The following is a 27,979-nucleotide window of genomic DNA, read 5'->3' on the forward strand; positions in this document are numbered from 1 at the left end:
TCCTCCTCCCTACAGGGAGATAGGACCTTAGGGCCCCCGCCTTGCGCAGGCGCGGTCAGAGGCCGAGGCAGAGGCGGGGCCCGGAGCGAGGCGTAGGGGGTGTGGTCAAGGCGCAGTAGGGGTTCTCGCGGTGGGTAAGGGACGTTCGGGAAGAGTCGGTTGTGGGCGGGAAGGGGTTGAGCGGGGGTGCTGGGAGGGTTCAAGGGGTCCAAAGGGGAAGGGGGAACAGGGGCCAGGTGAAGGGGTAGATGAGGAGATCAGAACAGCCTAAGAGCTCAGGGGCCAACTGGGTGAACAGCCTTGGGTATCTAGGGGAGCAGTGGGGGGAGAGCAGAGCCGGCTAGCGTACAGGGGGCGAGAGCAGACTATTGAGAGATGGGGGTGAGGGTGAGGACCAGAACAATTCCTTCAGAAAAAAGTAGATTAGGATGTAAAAAGGGACCGGAGTAGGGATCCCAGATTCGGGTAAAAAATAGATTAATGAGGGTGGGAGGGTGGGGGGAAGGTCTTAAAGTGCCCACTATGTGTTAGGACTCGAGAAAGAGGAGGCGGGCGGCAGGCATGGAAGCTGAGAGGATAGTAGAGAGAAGCTGAGAGGACAGCCGCAGTAAAGATTTGGATGAGATGTCAGGACGCTGGCTTTTCTGCCTGGGGATCTAGGCTGCTTGGATTCCCAAGGTCTTGGGAAGGGTCTAGCCCTGCATGTGGCCACATTCAGCTGGGGCCAGGCCTTGGGCCAGCACTTTAATAGGGAAGGACCCAAGAGTCATGGCCTGGTGGTGTCTGGATGGGATTCCCCCAGGCCTTGCTGAGCCATGGAGAGAACTCTGGAGATGGCGCTCAAGACCCCTGCACTGTGTACCTCCTTTCTCACCTCTGGCCAGGGGCAGCAGGGACCATAGAAACTTAAGGAGGAGGGTAAAGGCACTGCCCAGAATCCTGAAAGTATGAGTAAAGCCTCAGAGCCCCTCTCGGTCTGTCTTTTTCAGTAAATTCTCTCCACTTGATAGTTGCCTGGGTTCCCTGAGGAACCAGGTTGAGACAAGCAAGTGAATTTGGGGTATCTCCTACTTCTTTGGGGAAGTAGGAAAAGAGCTGAGCATCGGGTGGACCTGGCTGTAATTCAAGGATTATGACTTGGTTATTGTAGGGGCTTTCTCTTTGGAAGGTGGCCTGAAAATTGAATTGGAGTGTCTTTGTTTCTCCTATTGTCCAGGGGAACATAGATGGCTGGAGACAGAATCTAGAGCCTTCAAATAATGTGGAGATGTTTCCACCTTCAGGTCAGTGGGACCAGACAAGGGGAGTGGTGGTTGTCTCTGCCTGGGAAACTGACCATCTTTGATTTTGTAATTCTTCAGGTTCCACTGGGCTGATTCCTCCCTCCCATTTTCAAGCTCGGCCCCTTTCAACTCTGCCGAGAATGGCTCCCACCTGGCTCTCAGACATTCCCCTGGTCCAACCCCCAGGCCATCAAGATGTCTCAGAGAGGCGACTAGACACCCAGAGACCTCAAGTGACCATGTGGAAACAGGATGTTTCCAGTGACAGGCAGGAGCCAGGGCGGAGAGGCAGGTAGGGATCCATCCTCGCTGTTTTCTCAGGCTGGCTTGCTAGTGACCCTTCTTCACTGGAATAAACTCCTTACCCTATTTCGGCCCTAGTTTCCAGAACCTACTCATTTTTATGCAAGCAATTATTAGTTCCTGCAGTGCTTAGATAATAAAGCAGTGTGCTAGGTGCTAGGGATGAGGATAACAATAATGAATAAGACAAATCCTGACTTAAATTTGTAATTAATAAGGAATCTAAAATCCTAAGAGGGGAGATAGATTGACCATCAACTGATGGTAAAGCATAGTATGAGGCAAGATGAAGAAGTGCAAACTAGAAGTAGAGACCCAGGACTGTGGCAGTGTGGGTTCATTCTGATGGAAGAAAGCCTTTACAGAGGACATGCTATGGGAGCTGGCCATGCTGTCGTATTGTCTGTAAACATTCTTATTCTTGTTGTTTCATGTGTCTTCCCAGATGTACTGGGATATCATTCTGCCATTTTGCTCCAGAGTAGGATTACATTAGAAGCAGCAGCACGATGAAGAAGAAGGAGCACTAGACTGGGTGTCAGGAGACAGAGACTCTCTTTCTAGTTTGGCTACCAGCTAGAGGACATTTGGCAAGTCAATTTCCCTAGCCTACAAATCCCTGATACTTAAAAATAAATGAAGAAAATAAAGAAAAGGCCAGGTATGGTGGCTCACACCTATACTCCTAGCACTTTGGGAGCTGAGGCAGGAGGATCACTTGAGCCCAGGAGTTCAAGACCAGCCTGGGCAACAAAGTGAGACTTCGTCTCCACAGAAAATAATTAGCTAGCTGTGGTGACATGCATTTGTAGTCCCAGCTACTCGGGAGGCTAAGGTGGTAGGATCATTTGAGCTCAGGAGTTGAAGGCTGCAGTGACCTATGATCCAGCCACTGCATTGAGGCCTGGGTGACACAGTGATACCCTGTCTCTAAAAACAACAACAACAATCTCCTGTGGTCCTGGGTGTCAGAGAGACAGCTGCCTCAGGAGCCACGTTCCAAGCTAGATTAAACTTCACGTGATATTGGTAGACAATGTCTCCAAAGGCTGGCACTATGTTATTTATGTACTGTTCTCTCAGACTCCTCATAAAGTATACCTAACACTCAATAAATGCATTTTAACTAGCACCTGGCCTCACCATATTGATACTGGAAGCTCAGCTCTCTCTATGCCCATTCCTCCCTCAAACTTCTTGCCCTTAAATCAGAATTGAGAAGTCTCTGTTCTTCCAACCTTTCCACTTAAAATGTGTGGCCTAAAAATAAAAAATAAATAAGACAAAAAAACACCAAAAAACAAAAAGAATGTGTGGCCTAATGATATACACATTTGATGTTGAATCTGTCTGTATGTAGCTCTCTCTAGGGAGATCATGTTCCATCATCTCAGCCAGACTTTAGGTCCTGTGAGTCCAGGCACTGGACTTAACATGCTCAATAGGGCTTTGATGAATGATAATAATGTCAATGCAGACATCCCCATACCCCAGCTTCAGCACCCCCTTCACCTCCTCACACGGGGGCAGAGAGGTCCTCTTTTCCTTCTGGCTATGTTTACACCCTCAACTATCCTTCCAGCACTGGAGACAAGTCTCACCTGCACTAACCTGTCTTTGAAGGTCCTGGGAGCTGGAGGGGTCACAGGCCCTGAGCCAGCAGGCTGAGGTGATCGCTCGGCAGTTGCAAGAACTGCGGCGGCTGGAGGAGGAGGTCCGGCTCCTGCGGGAGACCTCACTGCAGCAGAAGATGAGGCTAGAGGCCCAGGCCATGGAGCTGGAGGCCCTGGCACAGGCAGAGAAGGCCGGCCGAGCTGAGGCCGAGGGCCTGCGTGCTGCTTTGGCTGGGGCTGAGGTCGTCCGGAAGAACTTGGAAGAGGGGAGCCAGCGCGAGCTGGAAGAGGTTCAGAGGCTGCACCAAGAGCAGGTGAATGCAGGGGTGGGAAGGATTTAAATTCATAACGGAGAGCTGGGCAGTAGCTTCCAAGCAAAGAACAGGTATTGCAGAAGAGACTCTCCATGAGTAGTGAGTAGTGGAGTGATGAGACCTTTGGTGAAAAGAAACACACATGGCCTAGAAAGATGGAGAATTTGGTTATTTTGATCTTAATTCAGGTTGCACTTTTTCCCCAAGACTCAGGTGGCCTCCCACGACTTGAAGCCCTGCTTCCTTTTCTAGTAGGAAGTAGTTTGCCTCCCTGCTTTACTCTGGGTACCAATTCATCGGGGGTATTGTGGAGGGCAGTGAGGAAGGTGGATATAAAGGGGCTATGGTGGACTGGGAGAGAGAGATTATTCAGTCTGCAAACTCAGTGCTTACTCTTTGCCATCTCAGACTCAGTGACCAAATTAGCCTGAATCCTGCCTTCATGGATGGAACTGACAGCCTCATGGGGGATACACACATCCACTTTTAATTTAATCATAATTAATTGCAATCAGGAGGAGTGCCTTGAAGGCGAAGGACTAGAGAGCACTAACTTAGTCTGGGGTTCAGGGAAGGCCACTGTAACCAATTGGACATGTCAAGGAAAGAAACCATAAGGCCGGGTGCAGTGGCTCACGCCTGTAATCCCAGCATTTTGGGAGGCCGAAGCAGGTGGATCACAAGGTCAGGAGTTCAAGACCAGCCTGGCCAACATGGTGAAACCCCGTCTCTACTAAAAATACAAAAATTCACCAGACATGGTGATGCACACCTGTAATCCCAGCTACTCAGGAGGCCGAGGCAGGAGAATCACTTGAGCCTGGGAGGTGGAGGTTGCAGTGAGCCGAAATTATGCCATTGCACTCCAGCCTGGGCAACAGAGCAAGACTCTGTCGCAAAAAATAAAAAAGGAACTGGGAGAAAACAAGGGAGAAATTCTTTGTAACCTTGTAGTGGGCAAGGCCTTTCTACCTGTGAGTCAAAATCCAAAATCTAGAAGCCGTAAAGGAAAAGATTGATCCATTGACTTTATAACATGAACATTAGGAATGGCAGGGAAAAAAAAAAAAAAAAAAAAAAAAAAAAAAAAAAAAGCTCTATTTATAGCTCAGATCACAAGAAAAGGGTAATATCCCTCATATAAAATGTGTGCCTAGAAATTGGTAAGGGAAAGACCAGCAATCCAGTCAGAAAGTGGACAAAGGAGATTCATGAAAGAAACTTAGAAACAAGAAGCTAGGCCGGGCACAGTGGCTCACACCTGTAATCCCAGCACTTTGGGAGGCTGAGGTGGGCAGGATTACTTGAGGCCAGGAGTTCAAGACCAGTCTGGCCAACATGAAGAAACCCAGTCTCTACAAAAAATACAGAAATTAGCCGGGTATGGCGGTGGGCGCCTGTAATGCCCCAGCTTCTTGGGAGGCTGAGGCAGGAGAATTGCTTGAACCTGAGAGACAGAGGTTACAGTGAGCTGAGATCACCACACTCCAGCCTGGGCAGCAGAGCGAGACTAAAAAAAACTAGCAAGCTACCATTTGTGCTGAATAGGAGTTGGCCAGTGAATAGGCGTGTGAGGTCCAATGGTCGCTGGAGGACACTCGGCAGGACAACCGGTGGAGGCGGGGACAGGCAGAGGCCAGAAGGCTGGAGCATAGAGATCAGGGGCGCTGAGTGTGCTGCAGAGCATGGGACCCAGGGCACAAGGCCTTAGCCACTTCAGAACTTGCTACTTTCCCTTAAGAGCAATGAGCAGGCTGGGCACGGTGGCTCATACTTGTAATCCTAGCACTTTGGGAGGCTAAGGCAGAAGGATCACTTGAGCCCAGGAGTTTGAGACTAGCCTGGGCAACAACGTGAGCCCCCATCTCTATTTTATTAAATAAACTAGGGCTGGGCATAGTTGCTCACATGTGTAATCCCAGCACTTTGGGAAGCTGAGGTGGGTGGATCACTTGAGGTCAGGAGTTCGAGACCAGCCCTGCCAACATGGTGAAACCTCATCTCTACTAAAAGTACAAAAATTAGCTGGGCGTGGTGGCTCATGCCTGTAATCTCAGCTACTTGGGAGGGTGAGGCAGGAGAATCGCTTGAACCTGGGAGGCAGCGTTTGCAGTGAGCTGAGATTGTGCCATTGCACTTAGTCTGAGCAACAAAGTGAAACTCCATCTCCAAAATAACAAAAAGAAAACAAAATTGTTTTTTTAAGTGATAAGCAACTGTTGAAGGGTTTTAGGCAGGGAAATGACATGATTAGATTTGTATTTTATGTCTAAAAAGTTTTGTCATTTATATCCCCCAAATTAACTTTATTGTTGTATGGAGACGGGGCTAGAGGAGGCAGACCAGGAAGCAGGGTGGCCACTTTGCCCTCCTTCCCAGTCCATCCCATGACTGTTGCTGGCTCTGACACCCTTGCAACCCTTTGAGGTGCCATGAGCAAAAGACACAAAATTCCTCCTTTCCTAGAACTTTCCTTCCGATGTGGTCTGACAGATAGTAACACATACACATAAGCAAGATATGGTCAGTGCCAAGTGCTCGGGAGGACGTGAGCAGTTGATGGGGCACAGGAGGGTGGTGAGGGTTATTAGAGGGCCCAGCGAAGCCACCCTGAGGAGGGGCTATCACCTGGGGTCTGTGGAGCAAGGAGGGGCCGCTGTCTGGTTCTCAGCGGACTCCCTGTGGCTGGAGCGGGGAGCATTAGGAGAGCCTCTAGGGTGAACTCAGGAGGCAGGCAGAGGCTGGGTCCCCCGGCCTGCAGGTGTGGAGAGATGCCTGGGTTTTGCTGTGAATGCTGTGAGAAGCCACCGAGGGTTTGTAAAGACTAGTTAGGAGATGGTCCCTGTTGCGAGGCAAGAGATGAGGGTAGCTTACCTTGGGTTGGTGGCAGTGGAGACGGAGACGGAGAGAGGTGAAGATATGTTTTGGGGGAGATTGAACAAGAACTCCCGATGGGTTGTGGGGCAACTGCAGAGAGTGAGTTACCAGCTCTCCATTTGCTATGCGCAGTTGGGTGATTGGTTTGGTCATTGTCTAAGGTCACAGAAAGTGGGAGTGAAGGGAACAAGGAAGGCCTCCATGTGGGGTCGAGCTCCTGCTGAGCCTCCTCTTCTTTCCACAGCTGTCCTCTTTGACACAGGCTCACCAGGAGGCTCTTTCCAGTTTGACCAGCAAGGCCGAGGGCTTGGAGCAGTCTTTGAGTAGTCTGGAAACCAGGAGAGCAGGGGAAGCCAAGGAGCTGGCCGAGGCTCAGAGGGAGGCCGAGCTGCTTCGGAAGCAGCTGAGGTAGGTGGGTGGATGCCGACGGGGGCCCAGCAGTTGGTGATGTGGTGGGTCTGCAGGGTGCCCCACTGATGGCTGTCCCATTCCCACCCCAACCCTAGCAAGACCCAGGAAGACTTGGAGGCTCAGGTGACCCTGGTTGAGAATCTAAGAAAATATGTTGGGGAACAAGTCCCTCCTGAGGTCCACAGCCAGACATGGGAACTGGAGCGACAGAAGTTTCTGGAAAACATGCAGGTGAGTGTGCAGGAGTGCATCTGTGTGGGGACTTGGGGATCAGGTTGGGGGGCAAGTGTGGCCCTTGGAGGAGCGTGTAGAGCACAGCCCTCAGGAGAGAAGGTGGTACCCGAGGCGGCATGGAGGCCCTACAGGGGGGCTGCTTCTCTCCGCCCGCAGCACTTGCAGGAGGACCGGGATGGCCTGCACGCCACCGCGGAGCTGCTACAGGTGCGGGTGCAGAGCCTCACGCACATCCTCGCCCTGCAGGAGGAGGAGCTGACCAGGAAGGTATGGCCCGACCCCCAGATCCCTCACCCTCAGCCGCATCCTACACCTACTGTCCCCCACCCTCCTCCCTGTGGGTGGGAGGGTTCGATGTGCCCCAGAACCTGCTTGGATCTCTTTCTTCCTGTGAACTCCTCTTGCTGTAGCTCATGTTGTCCGGGCAGGACAGAGGAGAAACAAAGATGCCACCTCCTTCCTCTCCTCCCCCAGGAGCCCACACTTTCCTCCCGCTCCTTCTCCCTCAGGTTCAACCTTCAGATTCGCTGGAGCCTGAGTTTACCAGGAAGTGCCAGTCCCTGCTGAACCGCTGGCGGGAGAAGGTGTTTGCCCTCATGGTGCAGCTAAAGGCCCAGGAGCTGGAACACAGCGACTCTGTTAAGCAGCTGAAGGGACAGGTCACTGCACTCTCTGTTCTCCCAGTATTCCCTCCCAGCACCTTGCTCTTTCCATAAGAGTGGCATCCATTCAACCAGAGTTTATTGAGTGGTTGCCACATGCTGGGCACACAGCCCTGAACAAAACCGAAATGTGGAGCTTGCATTCTAGAGCAGAGACACAGAACACGCAAGTAAACAGATAATGTTCAGTAATTATATGTGCTGTATAGAAAGATTCAAGCTGGGTGCAGTGGCTCACGCCTATAGTGCCAACACTGGTCTCAAACTCCTGACCTCAGATGATTCGCCTGCCTCAGCCTCCCAAAGTGATGAGATTACTGGTATGAGCCACCGTGCCCAGCCAAGTAAAATGCCAGCAGTCTGGGAGACTGATGCAAGTGGATCACTTGAGGTCAGGAGTTTGATACCAGCCTGGGCAACATGCGCAATCCCGTCTCTACTAAAAATACAAAAAATTAGCCAGGCATGGTGGCTCATTCCTGTAGTCCCAGCTACTCTGGAAGCTGAGGTGGGAGGATCACCTGAGCCTGGGAGGTCGAGGCCCCAGTGAGCTGTGATCGCACCACTGCACTCTAGCCTGGGTGACAAAGCGAGATCCTGTCTCAAAAAAAAAGAAAGTAGCAAGAAAGATTGAAAAGATAATGTGACAGAGAGACTGGGGGGTGGGTCAGCCTCAGGTAGGATGGTCAGGAACAGCCTCTCTGAGGAGGTGACAGCATCTGAGGAGGGTGGCATGGTCAGTTGGTGGGTCCTGTGGGGTGGGTCAAGGGCTATTCCCATGTTCAAGTGGGCACATGGAACGTGGAACATGGAAGGAACACTGAACTCAGATTCTATTCTCAGGAACCTAAGCTTCTGTCACCCTGCATGGCATTGGTTCTTTTTCTTTCTCTTTTTGAGAAGGAGTCTTGCTCTGTCACCCAGGCTGGGGTGCAGTGGCGTGATCTCGGCTCACTGCAACCTCTGTCTCCCGGGTTCAAGTGATTCTCCTGCCTCAGCCTCCCAAGTAACTGGGATTACAGGCACATGCCACCATGCTTAGCTGATTTTTGCCTCCCAGGTAACTGGGATTACAGGCACATGCCACCATGCTTAGCTGATTTTTGCCTCCCAAGTAACTGGGATTACAGGCACATGCCACCATGCTTAGCTGATTTTTGTATTTTTAGTACAGACAGGGTTTCACCATGTTGGCCAGGCTGGTCTTGAGCTCCTGACTTCAAGCGATCTGCCTCGGCCTCCCAAAGTGTTGGGATTCCAGGTGTGAGCCACCACGCCTGGCCCCTGCATGACATTCTCTGCACCTGCCACTTTGCTTCTAATGCCTCCCTCAGCTTTTAGCTCTAGAGGCCCCCGCCCAGCTTCATCTCCTCCCCCAGGTGACCTCACTCCAGGAACAAGTAACAGCCCAGAGCCAGGAGCAGGCCATTCTGCAGCGATCCCTGGAGGACAAAGCCGCAGAGGTGGAGGTGGAGCGGATGGGTTCCAGGGTTGGTGTCAGCCTAGTAGAGACTCGGGGAGGGCAAGGGAGCCCTGGTCCAGGGCTGCAGCCAGGACTTAGGGAGGGACCCTGTCCTTTGCTGCATCCTCCCCAGGGCCTGCAGTTGGAGCTGAGCCGTGCTCAGGAGGCCAGGCGCCGGTGGCAGCAGCAGACAACCTCGGCCGAGGAGCAGCTGAGGCTTGTGGTCAATGCCGTCAGCAGGTATCAGGGATGGAGGGGCTGGTGGAGTAGTGTTTCTGCCACCTTAGCTTCCTGGGCACCTTGTTGCTGAGGAGCCTCGGGCAAGAGGGGCTGGAAAGCTGGCCACTGGAGGCTACAGGGCTGGGCAAATTTAGCCCTATCAATGTTCCTGTGTTCATTTCTCTTCTGGGGCAGCCTCCTCTGCATTCACACCTGATTGCTTGTCATGAACTCCCCACTGCATGTTGGGCTGGAGGTGAGGCCTTGCTTCCTCCTGCAGTTCAGTCTAGTAATGGCTTGAGCTAAATAGAGCACCGGGGAGGATCTTCACTTGCAGCATTGTTCAAGGATGGAGAGTGTAGACACTTCATCGTCCTTTCCTTGTCTAAAATTTTACAGGCATTCTCTGTTTCACTGGAGAAAAATTTAGTCTTTTTATTTATTTATTTATTTTGAGACAGAGTCTGTGTCACCCAGGCTGGAGTGCAGTGGCGCAGTCTTGGCTCACTGCAACCTCACTTCCCTGGTTCAAGTGATTCTCCTGCCTCAGCCTCCTGAGTAGCTGGGATTACAGGCATCCACCACCACGCCCAGCTAGTTTTTGTATTTTTAGTAGAGACAGGATTTCACCATGTTGGCCAGGCTAGTCTTGAACTCCTGACCTCAGGTGAGCCACCCACCTCACCCTCCCAAAGTGCTGGAATTACGGGTGTGAGCCACCGCGCCCGGCCTAGTCTATTTATTTAAAGCTATATACTTACTTGCTTACTATTCCATCTAAAATGTAAGCCAGTTAGTTTCCTTCTAAATCAGTTGCCAGCCTTTGTGTCTCATACCAACTTCCTAGTTGTTTCATTACCAACAATTGTTCTACGACCTTCGGAAAAACTTCTAAGGAAACAGCAAAGCTTCTTTGTGCTGGTGATGACTTCCCCTCAGCCTTGGACATTGAGATACCCAAGGCAGGTAGTTCTTAGCACAGTGTCTGGCTTGTAAATGTTTATCATTATCATGAGGCTCTTCTTGATGGGTTAATTTAGATAAAGATAATTTTTGGTTTAGCGAAATTAAGATGCAGGATGAGTCCTTGCCCACCACTTCCTTCTCTTGGATTTGTACCTTGGGGACTAATTCAGCTTAAAAAATTATGAAACATTTCACACTTGCATGGAATTAAACTAGTTATGATGACCTACCACCCAGGTTCAATCCATTGCGTGTGCCCCCTACCTCCAGGAGAACAGAAAGATGTGCTGCGGACAGGGTTTGACTTTGGTACCAGGCAATCACAGAAATGGTCTGTGTAATGATGCATTGCCAAAAGTCCTCCAGGCTTAAAGCAGTCTGAACTCGGATTGTTGCTGGGTTTATTAGATTGTCTCTAGGTACTTGGAGACTTTACTACGAGCTGCGGTAGGTGTTGGAAGCATCTACTTGAACAGTTTCCAGATGAAAGTGAACTTTGCCGTGCTGCTGGCGATGCAGCTGGAAGCCTTCATCATCCTGTGTTTTTCTGTGGGTGCAGACCCGGACTCTCCTGAGGAAACCCCACGCGGGCCCTAGACACTCCTTGGCCTCCTCCAGGGGCCTGTTTAAGCTGCTCAGTTTTCATGAGCCAGGTCGGTCCTACTTTTGGCACAGCCAGCTGGTAAAGCATGTGGGTCTGCCCGTCATTGGTGCTAAATCAACACTCCTGGGCTTGGAGAGGATGACTTTGTTTTGGTTTGGTTTTTTGAGATGGAGTCTCACTTTGTTGCCCAGGCTTGAGGGCAGGGGCGCAATCTTGGCTCACTGCAACCTTCACCTCCTAGGTTCAAGTGATTCTCATACCTCAGCCTCCGGAGTAGCTGGGATTACAGGCATAAGCCACCATGCCCGGCTCATTTTTATGTTTTTAGTGGAGACAGAGTTTCACCATGTTGGCCAGGCTAGTCTCCAATTCCTGACTTCAGGTGATCCACCCGCCTCGGCCTCCCAAAGTGCTGGGATTACAGGCAGAAGCCTCTGGCCAGAGAGGATAACTTTACTCTTTGATGCACAATAGTGAGCGAAACACAGGTTGTGAGAAATAAGCTTAACAGGTTGCTTTAAAAGATAGTCATTTAATGCATTCTTGGGGCGAGGTCCCTTTAGATAATTGATGGAAGCTGTGTGTTCTTCACTTGTATAACAGGACAGGATTGAGGGAGTTGTCTCTACTAGGCACAGCAAGTCCTTTGGGAATGAGGGGAGGCATGGAGGGTCAATGACCTGTGCCCTCTCCAGCTCTCAGATCTGGCTCGAGAGCACCATGGCTAAGGTGGAAGAGGCTGCCGCCCGGCTTCCCAGCCTCAACAACCGACTCAGCTATGCTGTCCGCAAGGTCCACACCATTCGGGGTGCGTAGGGCAACTGGGAGCCATGTCCCGCCCCCGCCCCACCAGCTCGGACTTTCTTCTTCCTGACCCAGCTCTGTGATCCCACATCCATTCACCTTCCTCCTTTCACCAGCCCTCGCATCTTTTTCCCTTACTCCCTGTCCCCCACTTTCTCCCATGCAAACTTCATCTCTTTTTCTCCCTGCCTTTTCCCTCCCAGGCCTGACTGCTCGAAAGCTTGCCCTTGCTCAGCTGCGCCAGGAGAGGTGAAGTTTGGGCACTTTGAGGTGGATGGGGCTTTAGAGCATTGGCTACTGGGACCCCCAAAACCATGAGAACTGAGGCAGGATGGGTGCTTTGGGGTCAGGCAGCTGGGTGATTTCTCCTGACTCTCTCTTCCCTGTCCCAGCTGTCCCCTACCACCACCAGTCACAGACGTAAGCCTTGAGCTGCAGCAGCTGCGGGAAGAACGGAACCGCCTGGATGCAGAACTGCAGCTGAGTGCCCGCCTCATTCAGCAGGAGGTGGGCCGGGCTCGGGAACAAGGTACACCTGGTTGCCAGGGGGGTGGCAAGGATGAGGAAAGACCCGGTGTCTAGGGTGCTAGGAGAGGCCTGACCCAGCACCCCCTCCTTTTAGGGGAGGCAGAGCGGCAGCAGCTGAGCAAGGTGGCCCAGCAGCTGGAGCAGGAGCTGCAGCAGACCCAGGAGTCCCTGGCTAGCTTGGGGCTGCAGCTGGAGGTGGCACGCCAGGGCCAGCAGGAGAGCACAGAGGAGGCTGCCAGTCTGCGGCAGGAGCTGACCCAGCAGCAGGACCTCTACAGGCAAGGTGTCGAGAGGGAAAGGGGTGCTTCCCTTGGACGGTGGCGTGGGAATTGCAAATCAAAGCTCCTGCTGATACGCCCCGTCTGCACTTTCACCCCAGCCCTGCAAGAGAAGGTGGCTGAAGTGGAAACTCGGCTGCGGGAGCAACTGTCAGACACAGAGAGGAGGCTGAACGAGGCTCGGAGGGAGCATGCCAAGGCCGGTGAGCCTTGCCAGGGTGGATAGGGCCTTCCAGGAAGAAGGAAGTGTTAAGACATAGGTTATTGTTTTCCCCTCCAAGTTTTTTCAAAGCTTCATTACAGGAAGTAATGGAGGTATCCATGAATAGCACAGAAGATTTCTCACTTCATGAACACACCCATGTAGCCAGCACCAGATTAAGAAACAGCATATGACCGGGCGCGGTGGCTCACGCCTGTAATCCCAGCACTTTGAGAGGCCGAGGCAGGTGTATCACTTGAGGTCAGAAGTTTGAGACCAGCCTGGCCAACATAGTGAAACCCCATCTCTACTAAAAATACAAAAATTAGCTGGGTGTGTTAGTGGGTGCCTGTAATCCCAGCTACTTGGGAGACTGAGGCAGGAAAATGGCTTGAACTCGGGCGGCGGAGGTGGCAGTGAGCTGAGATCACACCATTGCACTCCAGCCTGGAGAGCAAAACTCAGTCTCAAAAAATAAATAAATAAAGAGCATATGACCAGCTCAGGACCCCCCTGTACCCCTTCCAGTCATACCCCTTCACAGAGGCCACCACCTTCCAGATGTCTAACACCAGCAATTACCCCCTAGCAAAAATTTCACACACCTAAACAAGTTAAAAGAATTGTGGCCGGCGCAGTGGCTCACACATGTAATCCCAGCACTTTGGGAGACCAAGGCAGGAGGATTGCTGGAGCCCAGGAGTTCAAGATCAGCCTGGGCAACACAGACTCCCATCTCTTTAAAAAAAAAAAAAAAAAAAAAATTACAAAAATTAGCCAGGCATGGTGGTGGGCACCTGTAGCCTGAGCTTACTTGGGAGGCTGGTGTGGGAAGATCACATGAACCTGGGAGGTGGAGGCTGCAGTGAGCCGAGATTGTGCCACTGCACTCCAGCCTGGGCAATAGAGAAAGACCGTGTGTCTAAAAAAGAATTGTGTAATGAATATATCTTCTCTAAATATAGCAGTTAACGTTTGCCACATTTGGTCTCTTATCTATATGCATGCATATTTGTGCATCTTTTGAATCACTTTAAGTTGTAATCATTTAATGTTTTTTTTTTTTTTTTTTTTTTTTTGAGACAGTCTCCCTCTGTCACCAGGCTGGAGTGCAGTGTCATAATCTTGGCTCACTATAACCTCCACTTCCCGGGTTCAAGTCGTTCTCCTGGCTCAGCCTCCTGAGTAGCTGGGATTACAGGTGCCCACCACCATGCCCAGCTAATTTTTGTATTTTTAGTAGAGACAGGGTTTCACCATGTTGGCCAGGATGGTCTCAATCTCTTGACCTGTGATCTACCTGCCTCGGCCTCCCAAGGTGCTGGGATTATAGGCGTGAGCCACTGCACCTGACCATTTAATGTTTTAAGTAAGTTGCAAACATAAGTTGTTCAGCTGCATCTCCCAAAGCCAGTAAATTCTCCTATGTAGCTGCAATCATCACACTTTAAGACAAGGAACACTAATTGCACAAAATCTCACTCAGTTCATATTGAGATTTCCCCTGCGGAACTCCAGGATGGTTCAGGGATGAGGAAGATACTAGGTTCAGATTCCCAGGCTCCTAGAGCGTCAGCTCCCCCGCCCCCCCCCCCCAACTGTACAGAAGAGACAGATCCACAGAGCAGAACAGCCCCCACAAGCCACAGGGTTGGTGACCCGGCGTTTGTTCCTGTCTTCATGGTGCCTGGCTGCCTCTGGCCTGACCCACACCTGCCTCCCCTGTGCCTTGGCCGCTCTGTAGTGGTCTCCTTGCGCCAGATTCAGCGCAGAGCCGCCCAGGAAAAGGAGCGGAGCCAGGAACTCAGGCGTCTGCAGGAGGAGGCCCGGAAGGAGGAGGGGCAGCGACTGGCCCGGCGCTTGCAGGAGCTGGAGAGGGATAAGAACCTCATGCTGGTAGGAGATGGGACGGCAGACAGGCAGACACTAGGGCCCATCCTGGGCTGGTTCTTGGGCTAGAGGTGTGGAACGAGGATGGTGAGGGAGGTTCTACCCGGGCTAGGTGGCGTTTAACCCTCTCCTTCCCAGGCCACCTTGCAGCAGGAGGGTCTCCTCTCCCGTTACAAGCAGCAGCGACTGTTGGCAGTTCTTCCTTCCCTACTGGATAAGAAGAAATCTGTGGTGTCCAGCCCCAGGCCTCCAGAGTGTTCAGCATCCGTACCTGTAGCAGCAGCAGTACCCACCAGGGAATCCATAAAAGGTCTTGGGCCAAGCACAAAGGGACAAGGGACAAATGGGCGCACTTCAGCAATCTCCCCTCCAGACTCTTGCATGATGAGTGGTGTTCTCTGTGATCCTGCGAGGCCCTTAGCCTCTTTTAGCGATGCCCCGCTTGGACCAAAGAGCCTCCTCTCTCCCAGTCCTCATTTCCTGTGTCAGCCCTGTTTCCTCTGTAACCACGAGCACCTCCCCTTGTCTGGTGCTCATCTCCTGCTATCTTCCTTCCCAGGGTCCCTCTCTGTCCTGCTCGATGACCTGCAGGGCTTGAGTGAAGCCATTTCCAAAGAGGAAGCTGTTTGTCAAGGAGACAACCTTGACAGATGCTCCAGCTCCAATCCCCAGATGAGCAGCTAAGCAGCTGAGAGCCCAGGGAAAGCCAGCCTGGGGGCTGGGAGGATCCTGGAGAAGTGGGTGGGGACAGACAAGCCCTTCCCCCTCCCGGGGTCACCCTGGGGAACACCGGCTGAGTCTAAATTCTGCTCTAAATAAAGACGACTACAGTAGGAGCCATTGTTTGGAAATGTAATCTCTGGGAATCTGGGAATTCTCCCTGCAGCCATCTCTCTCGGAGATGTGAGAAGTGGTCCCACCCATAGCTCTCTCTGGGTGATACCTTTTCAAATCCTTTTTCTAGGCAGCTTTGGAAATATTTGGGAAGCTTCTGCTTTTCTTTATTCTCAACTTTTAAAACTCTTTTCTTCTGGAAGATGATAAATGCTAGGAGTAGGGAAGACGAAACATTCACTCATTCAACAAGAATGTCAGAGCCAGGCACTGTATTAGCCTGGGGGCCACCTGGGCCCTGAGAGCCTACATCCTAGTGGGAGAGAGAGGGCAGACGACCTAAACAGATGAACAAGATCATTTCAAACAAGTGCTTGAAGAGAAAGTATAGTACAATTATGTGATAGAAACTGACTCTGGGGAGAGGCCTCTGAGCAAGGGACCTTGTGCTGAGAGGCCTGCCTGAAGTGGGCTCCTGTGGAGGCCAGGAGGGCTCTGTAGAGAATGGTCAAGGACTCTGCTTCGAGGCCAAGATGTGGCCAAGTTTGGATTTTACTCTTAAGTCAATAGAAAGCCATTGGAGTACTTCTTTAAAAATGGGGAAGAAGGCCAGGCGTGGTGGCTTACGCCTGTAATCCTAACACTTTGGGAGACTGAGGCAGGAGGATCACAAGGTCAGGATATCGAGACCATCCTGGCTAACACGGTGAAACCCAGCCTTCACTAAAAATACAAAAAATTAGCCAGGTGTGGTGGCAGGCGCCTGTAGTCCCAGCTACTCAGAAAGCTGAGGCGGAGAATTGCTTGAACTGGGAGGCGGAAGTTGCAGTGAGCTGAGATTGCGCCACTGCACTCTAGCCTGGGTGACAGAGGAGACTCTGTCTGAAAAAAAAAAAAAAACATTGGAGGGCATAGTGGCATGCACCCATGGTCCTAGTTACTCCAGAGGCTGAGTTGGGAGGATTGTTTGAGCCCAAGAGGTTAAGGCTGCAATGAGCTGTGATCGCACCACTGCACCCCAGCCTGAGAGCGAGAACCTGTCCTCACTCCCCAAAGGGAAGATGCAACATGATTTGGTGTACATTTTTTTTCCTGAAAGACTTACTGGATGGTCCCTTCCAGAGTAAGGTACACACATCCACGCACTATGGTCAGCAATTGCTCCCGGGACCCCGACATCTCAGTTTAGTGAACTCAGGGCAAGACAGCGACTGCCCATGGTCAGCACGGCAGGTGGGTGGGTCCAGCGAGGTCACTTCCCCAGGAGGGCATAATTGAGCAGCTTCTGGATCAGGTCCACGTGGGCCAGCAGCATGCAGCAGTGGCTGTAGTGCTTCAGGCGCAGGGCGTCCCTATCAGTGTACTTGGCCTGCAGCAGCCCCAGGTAGGCCTCCCACGTGTTGCCCACAGTCTTGCTGCAGGTGAAGCAGCGCACACAACTCCTGAGCTCAAGTAGTCCTTCTGTGTCAGCCTCCCAAAGTGCTGGCATGAGCCACCACGCCTGGCCTGATATAATACATTTTTTTTTTTTTTATACGGAGTTTCACTTTTGTTGCTCAGGCTAGAGTGCAATGGCGTGATCTCAGCTCACCGCAACCTCTGCCTCCTGGGTTCAGTTGATTCTCCTGCCTCAGCCTCTTGGGTAGCTGGGATTACAGGTATTTGCCACCATGCCTGGCTAATATTTTTGTATTTTTAGTAGAGACGGGGTTTCTCCATGTTGGTCAGGCTGGTCTTGAACTCCCAACCTCAGGTGATCCACCCGCCTCTGCCTCCCAAAGTGCTGGAATTACAGGCATGAGCCACCATGCCAGGCCCACCTGATGTATATTTTAAGACCTCCTTTGCTGGTGGAGGACAGATTTTGTGTGAAGGGGAGGAATAAAGAGTGGGAGCAAGGGGGCCACTGAGAATGGTGTTGGAGAGGCTTGGGGGAGATGGTGGCTCAGGATGATGGGCTGGGTTTGGACAGGGCATGGAGGGGCTTGCAGGTGGATGGGCTGTGGATGGTGGAGGAGAGTAACGAAGGTTTCTGTCCTTCATGAGCCCTGGAGGGAACAGACGAGATCACACCATTGCATAGTAAGGTATCCCTTACTGTGGGGTAGCGAACCAGGCAGGGAACAACCTGGGAGGAATCAAATTTTATTTTGGACACGTTACTTCTGAAGGGCTAACAGACTTCCAGGCAGAAAGGCCCTTGAAGGAAACATTCTAGGGGTCTCTCTGGGAGGCTTAGATCAAGGAGCTGAGACCAAAAGGAGAATGGGAGGGACGAGATGATACAATAGAGGTGGAGCCGAGGCCCTTAGAGGCGGATAGGTGGATTCCTGAGGGAGGAGGAAGGGGCTGAGGTTGCTAGAGCCTGGAAGCTTCTTCCGGAGCCATTGGCAGGACTTATGCAAACAGCTCTGGGTGGGAAGAGGGAACCAGGATATCCTCCTGTGTCTTTCCTCTTCTGCAGTCATCCTGGATGACTCCCAGATGGAATTTCTTGGATGTCATTGCTTGGAGGTCCCCTGCATGCCTGAAGAAGGACATGCTGGAGAGCAGGATGCCTGGATCCCATGGGTGAAGGGAAGTGCCCAGGAAAGAACGAAGTCCCAGGGGGAGCTTTTAGTGTGTGGGTGAGTGGGGAGGCTGGGGTAGTAGCTGACACTGTCCCAGCTGCATCCCAGGTTTGAAAGGCACCTCCTCCCCCAGCGCAGGCATCCTGCCTCCCAACCCTGTAATTACGGCGCTTCCCAACGCGTGGTTTGCTCCCATTCTTTGGCTTCCAATAGTTGCAAGGGATGAAGGTGGACATCTCTGTGATTACGGAGATGCCAAGTGAGTATTGACTGCTCCAGGGTGTGGATGGAGGGTTGTGAAAACCAGGGTGGGGTGACGCAGGGTCAGGGTCATGATAGGGAGAGCGGCAGCTGGGTCCTGGACAGGGGGACTAAAATAAGGGACGCCACCTTCAGAGGTGACACATTAGCCCAGGCCTTCCCAACGGGTTTGACCAGTTCTGTTCTGATGGTATTCCTGTGCCACTGGGCTGGCCCCTCCTCCCCTCATCCCCTATAAAGCCTCTTGGGGTTCCCAGGCACGCAGACTCAGCCCACCCCAGCTTTGGGGGCCAGTACACAGCCATGATGCTCAACTGGAAGCTCCTTGGGATCCTGGTCCTTTGCCTGCACGCCAGAGGTGAGGTGGGAACAGAGGCAGGGAGTGCAGTTTGGGGACAGATGAGGGATGGTCAGGATGGGGGAGGTGAACTGGACGCATGGGGTTGCGGACAGGAATTCAGGGGATGCAGAAGATGCGTCTGGCTCACCAGAAACGGCTTTCTGTACACAGTGGGTTGGGGACAGGAGTTCAGGGGTGCAGAAGGTGCGTTTGGCTCTCACCAGAAATGGTTTGCTGGCTCCATGTGGCAAAGTCGGTCAGGATTAATGCGTGCCGGACGAGTTTCCTCGGAGCTGTGATTTGTGTTAAGGAGCTGGGGTCTGTGTGTCCGGGGGCCAAGGTGTAGCCCACTTTGGGTTGTAGATTAGCCTGAGGACAAAGCCAGTGGGGTACCCCAACCAGGGTGGATGGAGCTTATTTGGAGAAGTCTGGTCAGTTTAAAGTGGGACAAGTGAATGGTTCAGATCCATCGGGGGTAGGGGTTCATGACATTTCATCATCAGTTAAGTATTTACAAACGTACAGAGAGCTCTTTGAGAGGGACTTTTTTGGTCTGTTTGTGGGTCGGTTCAGGCTGTGTCCAACTAGAGAGGCTCCTCCTTCTGGGGCTGGGGCTGGGGTGGGAGAGAGAAGCCCTCACCTCCTCTTACCTTTCTCCTTCCTCCTTTACAGGCATCTCAGGCAGCGAGGACCACCCTTCTCACCCACCCGCAGAGGACCGAGAGGAGGCAAGCTCCCCAACATTGCCTCAGGGCCCCCCAGTCCCCGGTGACCCTTGGCCAGGGGCACCCCCTCTCTTTGAAGACCCTCCGCCTCCCCGCCCCAGTCGTCCCTGGAGAGACCTGCCTGAAACTGGAGTCTGGCCCCCTGAACCGCCTAGAACGGATCCTCCTCAATCTCCCCGGCCTGATGACCCTTGGCCAGCAGGACCCCAGCCCCCAGAATACCCCTGGCCTCCTGCCCCTGAGGTGGACCACCGACCTCAGGAGGAGCCAGACCTGGACCCACCCCGGGAAGAGTACAGATAATGGGCTTCCCCCAGCCGTTCTGCTCCCAGGCATCTCCAGACACCCACGCCCTCTCCACTCTGATTCCCCGTGAACTCTTCCCAATTTAGCCCGTCTCCTTAAACCTCTTCCTCATTCCCTCGGTTTTATTCTGAACCCAGAAGGTGGTGTTCTCAATATTTCCTGTCCCCTCCTGAGATCCGTACTTAGCCCTCACATTGCCCGTTTTTTCCTCTGACAGCCTAAGCCTACTCTTCTACCTCACCTCCGGGCCTCGGCCCCACCTACCTCCCTCCCCGTCTTCCTGCCCGCGCGATCGCTGGGGCAGGGCTGCGGTACTGTGTTCCCTTCTGCCACCTGGTGGCCGGCGGCAGGAATTATCAGTAGACAGCTGTTGCTTCCATGAAACGGAAAAATAAAAATCACGTTTTCTTAATTCTGAATCTAGGCTGCTGCTTTAACTAACATTTAGTGTTTGTTTGTTTGTTTGTTTGTTTGTTTGTTTTTTGAGATGGAGTCTCTATCTGTCGCCCAGGCTGGAGTACAGTGGCGCGATTTCGGTTGCAAGCTCCGCCTCCCGTGTTCACGCCATTCTCCTGCCTCAGCCTCCCGAGTAGCTGGGACTACAGGCGCCCGCCACCAAGCCCGGCTAATTTTTTGTGTTTTTAGTAGAGGCAGGGTTTCACTGTGTTAGCCAGGATGATCTCGATCTCCTGACCTTGTGATCCGCCCGCCTCGGCCTTCCAAAGTGCTGGGATTACAGGCATGAGCCACAGCGCCTGGCCTTTTTTTTTTTTTTTTTTTTTTTTTTTTAAGACAGAGTCTCACTCTGTTGCCCAGGTTGGAGTGCAATGGCGCGATCTTGGCTCACTGCAACCTCCGCCTCCCAGGTTCAAGCCATTCTCCTGCCTCAGCCTTCTGAGTAGCTGGGATTACAGGTATGCACCACCATGCCTGGCTAATTTTTGTATTTTAGTAGAGACGGGGTTTCACCATGTTGGCCAGGCTGGTCTCGAACTCCTGACATCATGATCTACCGGCCTCGGCCTCCTAAAGTGCTGGGATTGCAGGCATGAGCCACCGCACCCGGCCAACACTTACGTTTTTGACTATTTGGATGCCCTCTTCACAGTCCTAAATGTACAGAGACCTGGAACTAATCTGAGTTCCTATCCTGCCCATATCCAGTACCTAAGGCTATGGGGCTCAGCAGGAGGAGGGTTGGAAATATCACTATGCAAGTCACAGTCACATTCAGGCCCACATTTCTCCCTTTCTGTGAACACTATATTGAAGAATGGGAAGGCAAGTTTCATCTCTGTTTAATGGCCTGTGGCTTGGATACCCCTCGTGGCATATGCAAACCTTCCCAGGGGTGTGTCGGCAGGACCAGCTTTAAGGGAATCATTTTCCAGATGAATATGTGCCCCTCCCTAGAAAGAATCTCCTGCCTGTGCCGGGCCTGACCAGAGTGCCCTTCCCAGAGCTGCCAAAAGTCAGTGGGAAACAAATCAACCCTTCCCCCTTTCCCATCTCATTAAGGGATGCATTTTCTTTCTTTCTTTCTTCTTTTTTTTTTTTTTGAGACGTATTCTCACTGTCACCCAGGTTTGAGTGCAGTGGCCCGATCTTGACTCACTGCAACCTCCGGCTCCTAGGTTCAAGCAATTCTCCTGTCTCAGCCTCCCGAGTAGCTGGGACTACAGGTGCCTGCCACCACGTCCAGCTAATTTTTTTATTTTTTATTTTTAGTAGAGACAGGGTTTCACCATGTTGGTCAGGCTGGTCTTGAACTCCTGACCTCAGATTCCACCCGCCTTGGCCTCCCAAAGTGCTGGGATTACAGGCGTGAACCACTGCGCCCTGCCTCATTCATTCATTCTCTTACTTCCTTAGTGTGTCCACGAATGCCAGGTGCCATGGGAGAATATAAGAACATAAAGAGTAAAAATATGTAGTTTCTACTTGGAAACTTAAAATTGAGAGAGGCAGGATTTACAGTTAAGTTTAAATAACATCAAAGACAGTAAAAATGCATATGTCCTAATAATGACACGAGTAAGTGCCAATGTAATAGCCTTGGCAGTAAACGCTGTGAGTTCAGAAGAGTTACAGTGAGCTGGATTAGTCAGGGAGGCTTCCGGGAGGAGGACCCGGAGCTGGACCTGAGAGAAGAGCAGGCGGTGTGTCTGGAGGATGGTCCAGGAAGGGTGGACCTGGAGCCTCATGCAGGGCGCAGGTGCAGAAGATGCCCCTGGATGATGTGCTCTCATGGCCAGACCCACCAGCTGTGGGGACCAGCCCTTGCGCCTATGTGCATCAGCCTTCGTGTGTGCTGTTCCCTATGTCTGGAAGGTCCTTCCTTTCCCAAACCAGCTGTATTTCTCCTCGGGAACGCCTCTGCCTACACCACTCCCTCCGGCACCCCGCCCGACCCCCGACACCCTTCACCCCAGTCACACTATGGCAATGATTTATTCATGTCTGTCTTCCCTTCCCAGGTCATGAACTTTGTGGAGCAGGGACTGTGTTCTATGCATTTCTTCTTGAACTCCTTTACCATTTTTGTGCCTACGGACTCCCAGAGTGCTAAATCACCCCCGACAGCCAAATTACCCACAACAGCCCGGCCTATGCCTCCGCTGGGACCTTTTCCAGGGACAGAGAGCTGGAAGCACTTGGAAATTTTTCTCTCCCACATCCTCACATGCCACCACCCTCCCACTCCCCCAGGCCACTCCCAGGCCTTAACCAATGGTGCACAAATACGAAGGTGTCAATACCCCAGCCCTCCATGTGTCTTAGCTTGGTTCCACTCATGTGCTTGGGTCCACTTTCCCACTCCCTTTCCACTCCTCCCCACCCTCATTACTTTTTTTTTAGGACAGGGTCTCACTCTGTCACGCAGGCTAAAGTGCAGTGGCACGATCATAATACATTGCAGTGTCGACCTCCTGGGCTCAAGTGGTCCTCCTGCCTCAGCCTTCTCAGCCTTCTCAGTCTTCTGAGTAGCTGGTACTCCAGAGGCACTCCACTCACTGGGCTAATTTTTTAATTTCTTGTAGAAATGATGTCTTGCGGCCAGGCGCGGTGGCTCAAGCCTGTAATCCCAGCACTTTGGGAGGCCGAGACGGGCGGATCATGAGGTCAGGAGATCGAGACCATCCTGGCTAACACGGTGAAACCCCGTTTCTACCAAAAAATACAAAAAAAAACTAGCCGGACGAGGTGGCGGGCGCCTGTAGTCCCAGCTACTCGGGAGACTGAGGCAGGTGAATGGCGTAAACCCGGGAGGCGGAGCTTGCAGTGAGCTGAGATTGGGCCACTGCACTCCAGCCTGGGCCACAGAGCGAGACTCCGTCTCAAAAAAAAAAAAAAAAAAAAAAAAATGATGTCTTGCTATGTTGCCCAGGCTGGTCTGGAACTCCTGCACTCAAGCAATCCTCCTGCCTTGGCCTCCCAAAGCGCTGGGATTACAGGTGTGAGCCATCATGCCCAGTCCCCTCATTACTTCTATTTATGTATTTATTTATTTATTCAATTTTTGAGACAGAGTCTCCTTCTCGTTGCCCAGACTGGAATGCAGTGGTGTGATCTCAGCTCACTGCAATCTCCACCTCCTAGGTTCAAGCGATTCTCCTGCCTCAGCCTCCTGAGTAGCTGGGATTATAAGCATGTACCACTACGCCCGGCTAATTTTTGTATTTTCAGTAGAGACGGGGGTTTCATCATGTTGGCCAGGCTGGTCACTTCACAGAAGACAGAAACAGGCCTAGAGAGGTACAGTGACCCATGCAAGGTCACACAGGGGACAAATGGCAGAATCAGGATTTGAATTCAGGTCCGTGCTATGCTAACAACACTGATATTAACCACTACATCATCCCAGCTCTTTTTTTTTTTTTTGAGACGGAGTCTTGCTCTTGTCACCCAGGCTGGAGTGTAATGGCACCATCTTGGCTCACTGCAACCTCCATCTCCTGGGTTCAAGCAATTCTCCTGCCTCAGTCTCCCAAGTGGCTGGGATTACAGGTGCCCACCATGATGCCCAGCTAATTTTTGTAGTTTTTTAGTAGAGACAGGGTTTCGCCATGTTGGCCAGACTGGTCTTGAACTCCTGACCTCATGATCCACCAGCTTTGGCCTCCCAAAGTGCTGGGATTACAGGTGTGAGCCACCACGCCCGGCCCATCCCAGCTCTTTATTAATCTGTGTAACCCTGACACAGAATACAGTGCCTGGGCCGTCATGCACACTTAATGTGTGTTTTGTGAAAGGCTGAATTATTTAATGAAGGGCCCAGTTAACAAAGAGTAGATCAGAATGATTGGAGTAAAGTAACCCGGAGAAGAGAGAGACATGTTGGAGAGAAAAGTCGGGGGAAAATTAGGGAAGATCTTGGTGCTAGGTGTAGGAGCTCATATCTGAAAGTCTCTCTCCTCTATTAGAACTGTGCCTGGGCCCGGACAACATAGTGAGATCCTGTCTCTGAACAAACAAAATTAGTTAGCTGAACATGGTAGGGTGCACCTGTAATCCCAGCTATTCCAGAGGCTGAGGTGGAAGATTGCTTGAGCTCAGGAGATCAAAACCAGCCTGGGAAACACAGCAAGACCCCATCTCTAAAAAAAAAATAAAAATTAAAAAAGGGCCAGGCACAGTGGCTCACACCTGTAATCCTAGCATTTTGGGAGGCCAAGGCAGGGGGATCACTTGAGCTCAGGAGTTTGATACCAGTGTGGGCAACATAGTGTGACCTCACCTCTGCAAAAAGAAATGTTTAACAATTAGCCAGGTCATGGTAGTGCATGCCTGGAGTCCCGGCTAATTTTTGTAGTTTTTTTAGTAGAGACAGGGTTTCGCCATGTTGGCCAGGAAGATCACCTGACCATGAGAGGTCGAAGCTGGAGTAAGCCATGATTGTACCACTGCACTCGAGCTTGGATGACAGAACGAGACCCTGTCTCAGGAAAAAAAAAAAAAATTGTGGCCGGGCACGGTGGCTCAAGCCTGTAATCCCAGCACTTTGGGAGGCCGAGATGGGCGGATCACGAGGTCAGGAGATCGAGACCATCCTGGCTAACATGGTGAAACCCCGTCTCTACTAAAAAATACAAAAAACTAGCCGGGCGAGGTGGCGGGCGCCTGTAGTCCCAGCTACTCGGGAGGCTGAGGCAGGAGAATTGCATGAACCTGGGAGGCGGAGCTTGCAGTGAGCTGAGATCCGGCCACTGCACTCCAGCCCGGGCAACAGAGCGAGACTCCGTCTCAAAAAAAAAAAAAAAGAAAAAAAGAAAAAAAAAAAATTGTGCCCAGGGTGGGGAGAAACACATACATCTCTGGGTATACTGTGTCAGGGAGCTATGGCTAGAAAGGAAGAAGGAAGTTTGGACCCCTCAAACTGACCCTCAAGCCAATAAGGTGGAGTTAGTTAGGAGGAAAAAGTTAATTAATTAATTAATTTTTAAATTTTTTGAGACAGGGTCTTGCTCTGTTGCCCAGGCTGGAGTGCAGTGGTGCAATTACGGCTCACTGCAACCTTGACCTCCTGGACTCAAGGGATCCTCCTGCCTCAGCATTCTGAGTAGCTGGGACCACAGGCATGTGCCACCACATCCATTTAAGAGAAATTCTTAAAGAAGAGAGAAAGTGAGGGAAAGGAACTGAGCCCCTGATGTTGCCTAGGGAAAAAGCTGGGGCTCTTTACAGCATGCCGCCTTCTTTAATTCCACAGCACTGTGTGGGTTTCCATGCCTTTACTTCCTTGGAAAGTATGAGCTTCTTGAAGACAGTAATGGTGCCTTGTCTTTCTTTGTATCCCTTACTTCTCTCCTAGCACCTGGCCTAGAAGGCACTCAATAAAACAAATGATTAGCCCCATTTCACAGATGAGGAACCAACACTGAGAGAGGTAACTCAGCTATGCAAGTCATATCACAAGTGCCAAAGTCAAGACTGGATGCAGGACTGCCTGGCTGCAAACCAATTCTTCCCAGGCTGACGTGGCAGGTAGGTGAGTGGGAAAGAGAAGGGGGAGGCATGAGGCAACTGGAGATTTTAGTACCTATTAATAGGCAGTGGATCTTGGCACTCAGACAGGTTGTCTTCATTAGCTGGGGAGGAGACTGAGTGGGCCTGGATGGTATGGAGGTATTTGCACAGGGAAACCCATTGTGCTGACTTCTCCATTCAGATTAGACAATGCTGGTTCCTCTCTACCTGCCTTGGTTAAGCTCACCTAGGAGTAAATGCAGCAGGGACACCGCCACATCTATGTCAACACAGAGTCATGGAATTAAATAACAGAATAGGATCACAGATTTACAGACCAATAGCCCAGAACCTTGGACATGACAGATAGTTATTAAATGCTTGGCCAAGAGAAAAAGAAAGAACCTAGAACTAGTATCATAGTAAAATCTAATTATACAATCTGAGTTACCTTGAGAAAGCACCAGGCACAGCCCTCAGCCTTTGGGCAGCGAATGATGTCTTTGGATTAGACAGAAGAGATGGTTGTCTGCTCTGCTTTGAAGCTCTCTGGCCAGGGAAACTCCAAACCATTCATTTGTTCATCCATTTGCCCACACAATCAACATTTATTGAGCATCTGCTGTGTGGGGTGCTAGGTGATGGTGACAGTCCCAGGAAGCAGTTTCAGTCCTCCCTGCCCTCAAGGGGCTCTGTGTTTAGGAAGGACAAACATACACATTATGGCAATAAAATTTGATGAAAAGTTAAATTAGAGAGGGGCACACCCTGACGTAGGAGCCCAGGAGGGACTCCTAACTTCTCTGCCAATTTCATGTTTCAAAATCATTTGACCTGAGACTCGCTTTGGTATAAACTTAAGCTTTCTTACTGTACATTTTTTTTTCTCCTGCTAATCTTTAATTAAGTGCCCACCAGGTGCCTGGCACTGACTCAAAAAACTTGCTGAATTAAACCAAATGCACCTCCTGTGGGTTTTTCCCCCTAATATCCTCAGAGGCATTAATCAACTCCCTCCGGGAAATCCCCAGTCCCCACCCCATCCCCACCTTTCCTTTTGCAGCGCAATTCAACTCCTGTGATGGGGGCAGGCAGGATAGCATGGTAGTAAGATCAACAGACTATGACTTGGGTTCTTGTCCCTACTTTGCCGTTCGTTCTCTATGTGACCTTGGGATGGGACTTTAGGGGGATTTTTTTAATAACCTGTAAACTCGCAGGCAATGCTGAGAGCCAAGGTAGCGGCTCTCAGGTCTTGTTCCAAGAACTGCCACCAGAGGGCAGCCTAGAGACTCCTCTCAGGTGTTTTCCTCCAGAGCTCTTTCCCTCACTAATGTCATCCCCTCCCTGGGGCCATCATCAAGGCACACAGGTGTCCCCTTAGCTGCCAAGGCAACCATTCTAAGGTGAGCCAGGCATGTGAGATGAGGCTAGACAGGGTCTGGAGCCCTCAGGAAAATTCAGGCACAGGCTGCTTGTCCAAGTGGACCTCACGATCATCATTTACACATTCTCTCTGTGATTATTTCATGAGCCGGTGGTCTACAGGAGAGGATACCACAGCCAGTCAAAGGATCAGGGCCCTGCCCTCAGGGACCTGCTTTCCAGTGGGGAAGGAGAGAGATACACAGATGCTTACAAGGTATCTGTAGTAGGATGTCACCTAGTGATGAATGGTGTGATGCAGCTTAGGCATAGCAAGGAAATAGGGATGGTCCAAACATGTGTATGTTTTTTTTTTTTTTTTGAGATGGAGTTTTGCTCTTGTTGCCCAGGCTAGAGTGCAGTGGTGTGATCTCGGCTCACTGCAACCTTCACCTCCCGTGTTCAAGTGATTCTCCTGCCTCAGCCTCCCAGGTAGCTGGAATTACAGGCATTCACCACCACGCCCGGCTAATTTTTATATTTTTAGCATAGATGGGGTTTCGTCATGTTGGTCAGGCTGGGCTACGAGCGAAACTCCATCTCAAAATACTAATACTGCTACTACTAATAATTCCTGTCTCCTAGGGTCATTGAGAGAATGGAGATCAGTCCTGCACGGGCAGACGTCGGCACCAAGCTGAATGTTACAGACTGCCAAGGAGTCGGTGCTGGTCTCTGGTGAAGATGTTCTAGTCTCAGGGCCCAAGAGAACAGAGTGGAACACGAGATGCCTCTCCAACAGGAGTCTGTGTTTGCTGGTCACCTCTGTGTGCTGGGTGATGCCCAGGTGCCAGGGAGACACTGGGCAGTAGGAGAAGCTCCCTCCCATGAGGAGCTCTTACCCAGAGGCACTCAGACAGCCCAGAACACAGGAGGGAAGATGGGCCGCGACAGTCCCATT

General features: G+C 51.5%; 2 protein-coding genes and 1 pseudogene across 35 annotated transcripts; 2 read left to right on the forward strand and 1 right to left on the reverse strand.

Annotated features, from left to right (window-relative positions):
• Positions 1-69: 69 nt before the first annotated feature.
• Positions 70-15,486, forward strand: CCHCR1 (coiled-coil alpha-helical rod protein 1). Of its 33 annotated transcripts, none has more exons than XR_012434016.1 (19): positions 70-945; positions 1,217-1,283; positions 1,362-1,575; positions 3,210-3,513; positions 6,635-6,798; positions 6,897-7,032; positions 7,192-7,302; positions 7,545-7,694; positions 9,032-9,187; positions 9,293-9,399; positions 10,904-10,997; positions 11,644-11,756; positions 11,956-12,001; positions 12,145-12,281; positions 12,375-12,563; positions 12,660-12,761; positions 14,505-14,656; positions 14,789-14,960; positions 15,210-15,486. XR_012434016.1 is itself a non-coding variant. In XM_065544209.1 (18 exons), exons 1-18 carry the CDS (start codon positions 703-705, stop codon positions 15,332-15,334), a joined length of 2,688 nt encoding a protein of 895 aa, XP_065400281.1. In that variant the 5' UTR covers positions 70-702; the 3' UTR covers positions 15,335-15,486. The 33 variants fall into 33 exon arrangements, 27 of the variants coding, with proteins under 27 accessions (XP_065400281.1, XP_065400282.1, XP_065400283.1 ...); XR_012434017.1 differs by having other exon boundaries at positions 14,831-14,960; XM_065544209.1 differs by lacking the exon at positions 10,904-10,997.
• A 129-nt stretch (positions 15,487-15,615) lies between these two features.
• PSORS1C2 (psoriasis susceptibility 1 candidate 2) lies at positions 15,616-20,098 on the forward strand. 2 transcript variants are annotated; one of them, XM_065544218.1, is made up of 3 exons: positions 15,616-18,111; positions 18,268-18,313; positions 19,328-20,084. In XM_065544218.1, the coding sequence occupies exons 1-3, from the start codon at positions 18,052-18,054 to the stop codon at positions 19,681-19,683; spliced, it is 462 nt and encodes a 153-aa protein (XP_065400290.1). In that variant the 5' UTR covers positions 15,616-18,051; the 3' UTR covers positions 19,684-20,084. The 2 variants fall into 2 exon arrangements, with proteins under 2 accessions (XP_065400290.1, XP_045246026.2); XM_045390091.2 differs by lacking the exons at positions 15,616-18,111; positions 18,268-18,313 and adding an exon at positions 18,579-18,673 and having other exon boundaries at positions 19,328-20,098.
• On the reverse strand, positions 16,737-16,973 carry LOC123572787 (DNA-directed RNA polymerases I, II, and III subunit RPABC5 pseudogene; annotated as a pseudogene).
• Positions 20,099-27,979: the final 7,881 nt, after the last annotated feature.

Source organism: Macaca fascicularis, chromosome 4 (assembly GCF_037993035.2).
Source record: "Macaca fascicularis isolate 582-1 chromosome 4, T2T-MFA8v1.1".
Taxonomy (NCBI): domain Eukaryota; kingdom Metazoa; phylum Chordata; class Mammalia; order Primates; family Cercopithecidae; genus Macaca; species Macaca fascicularis.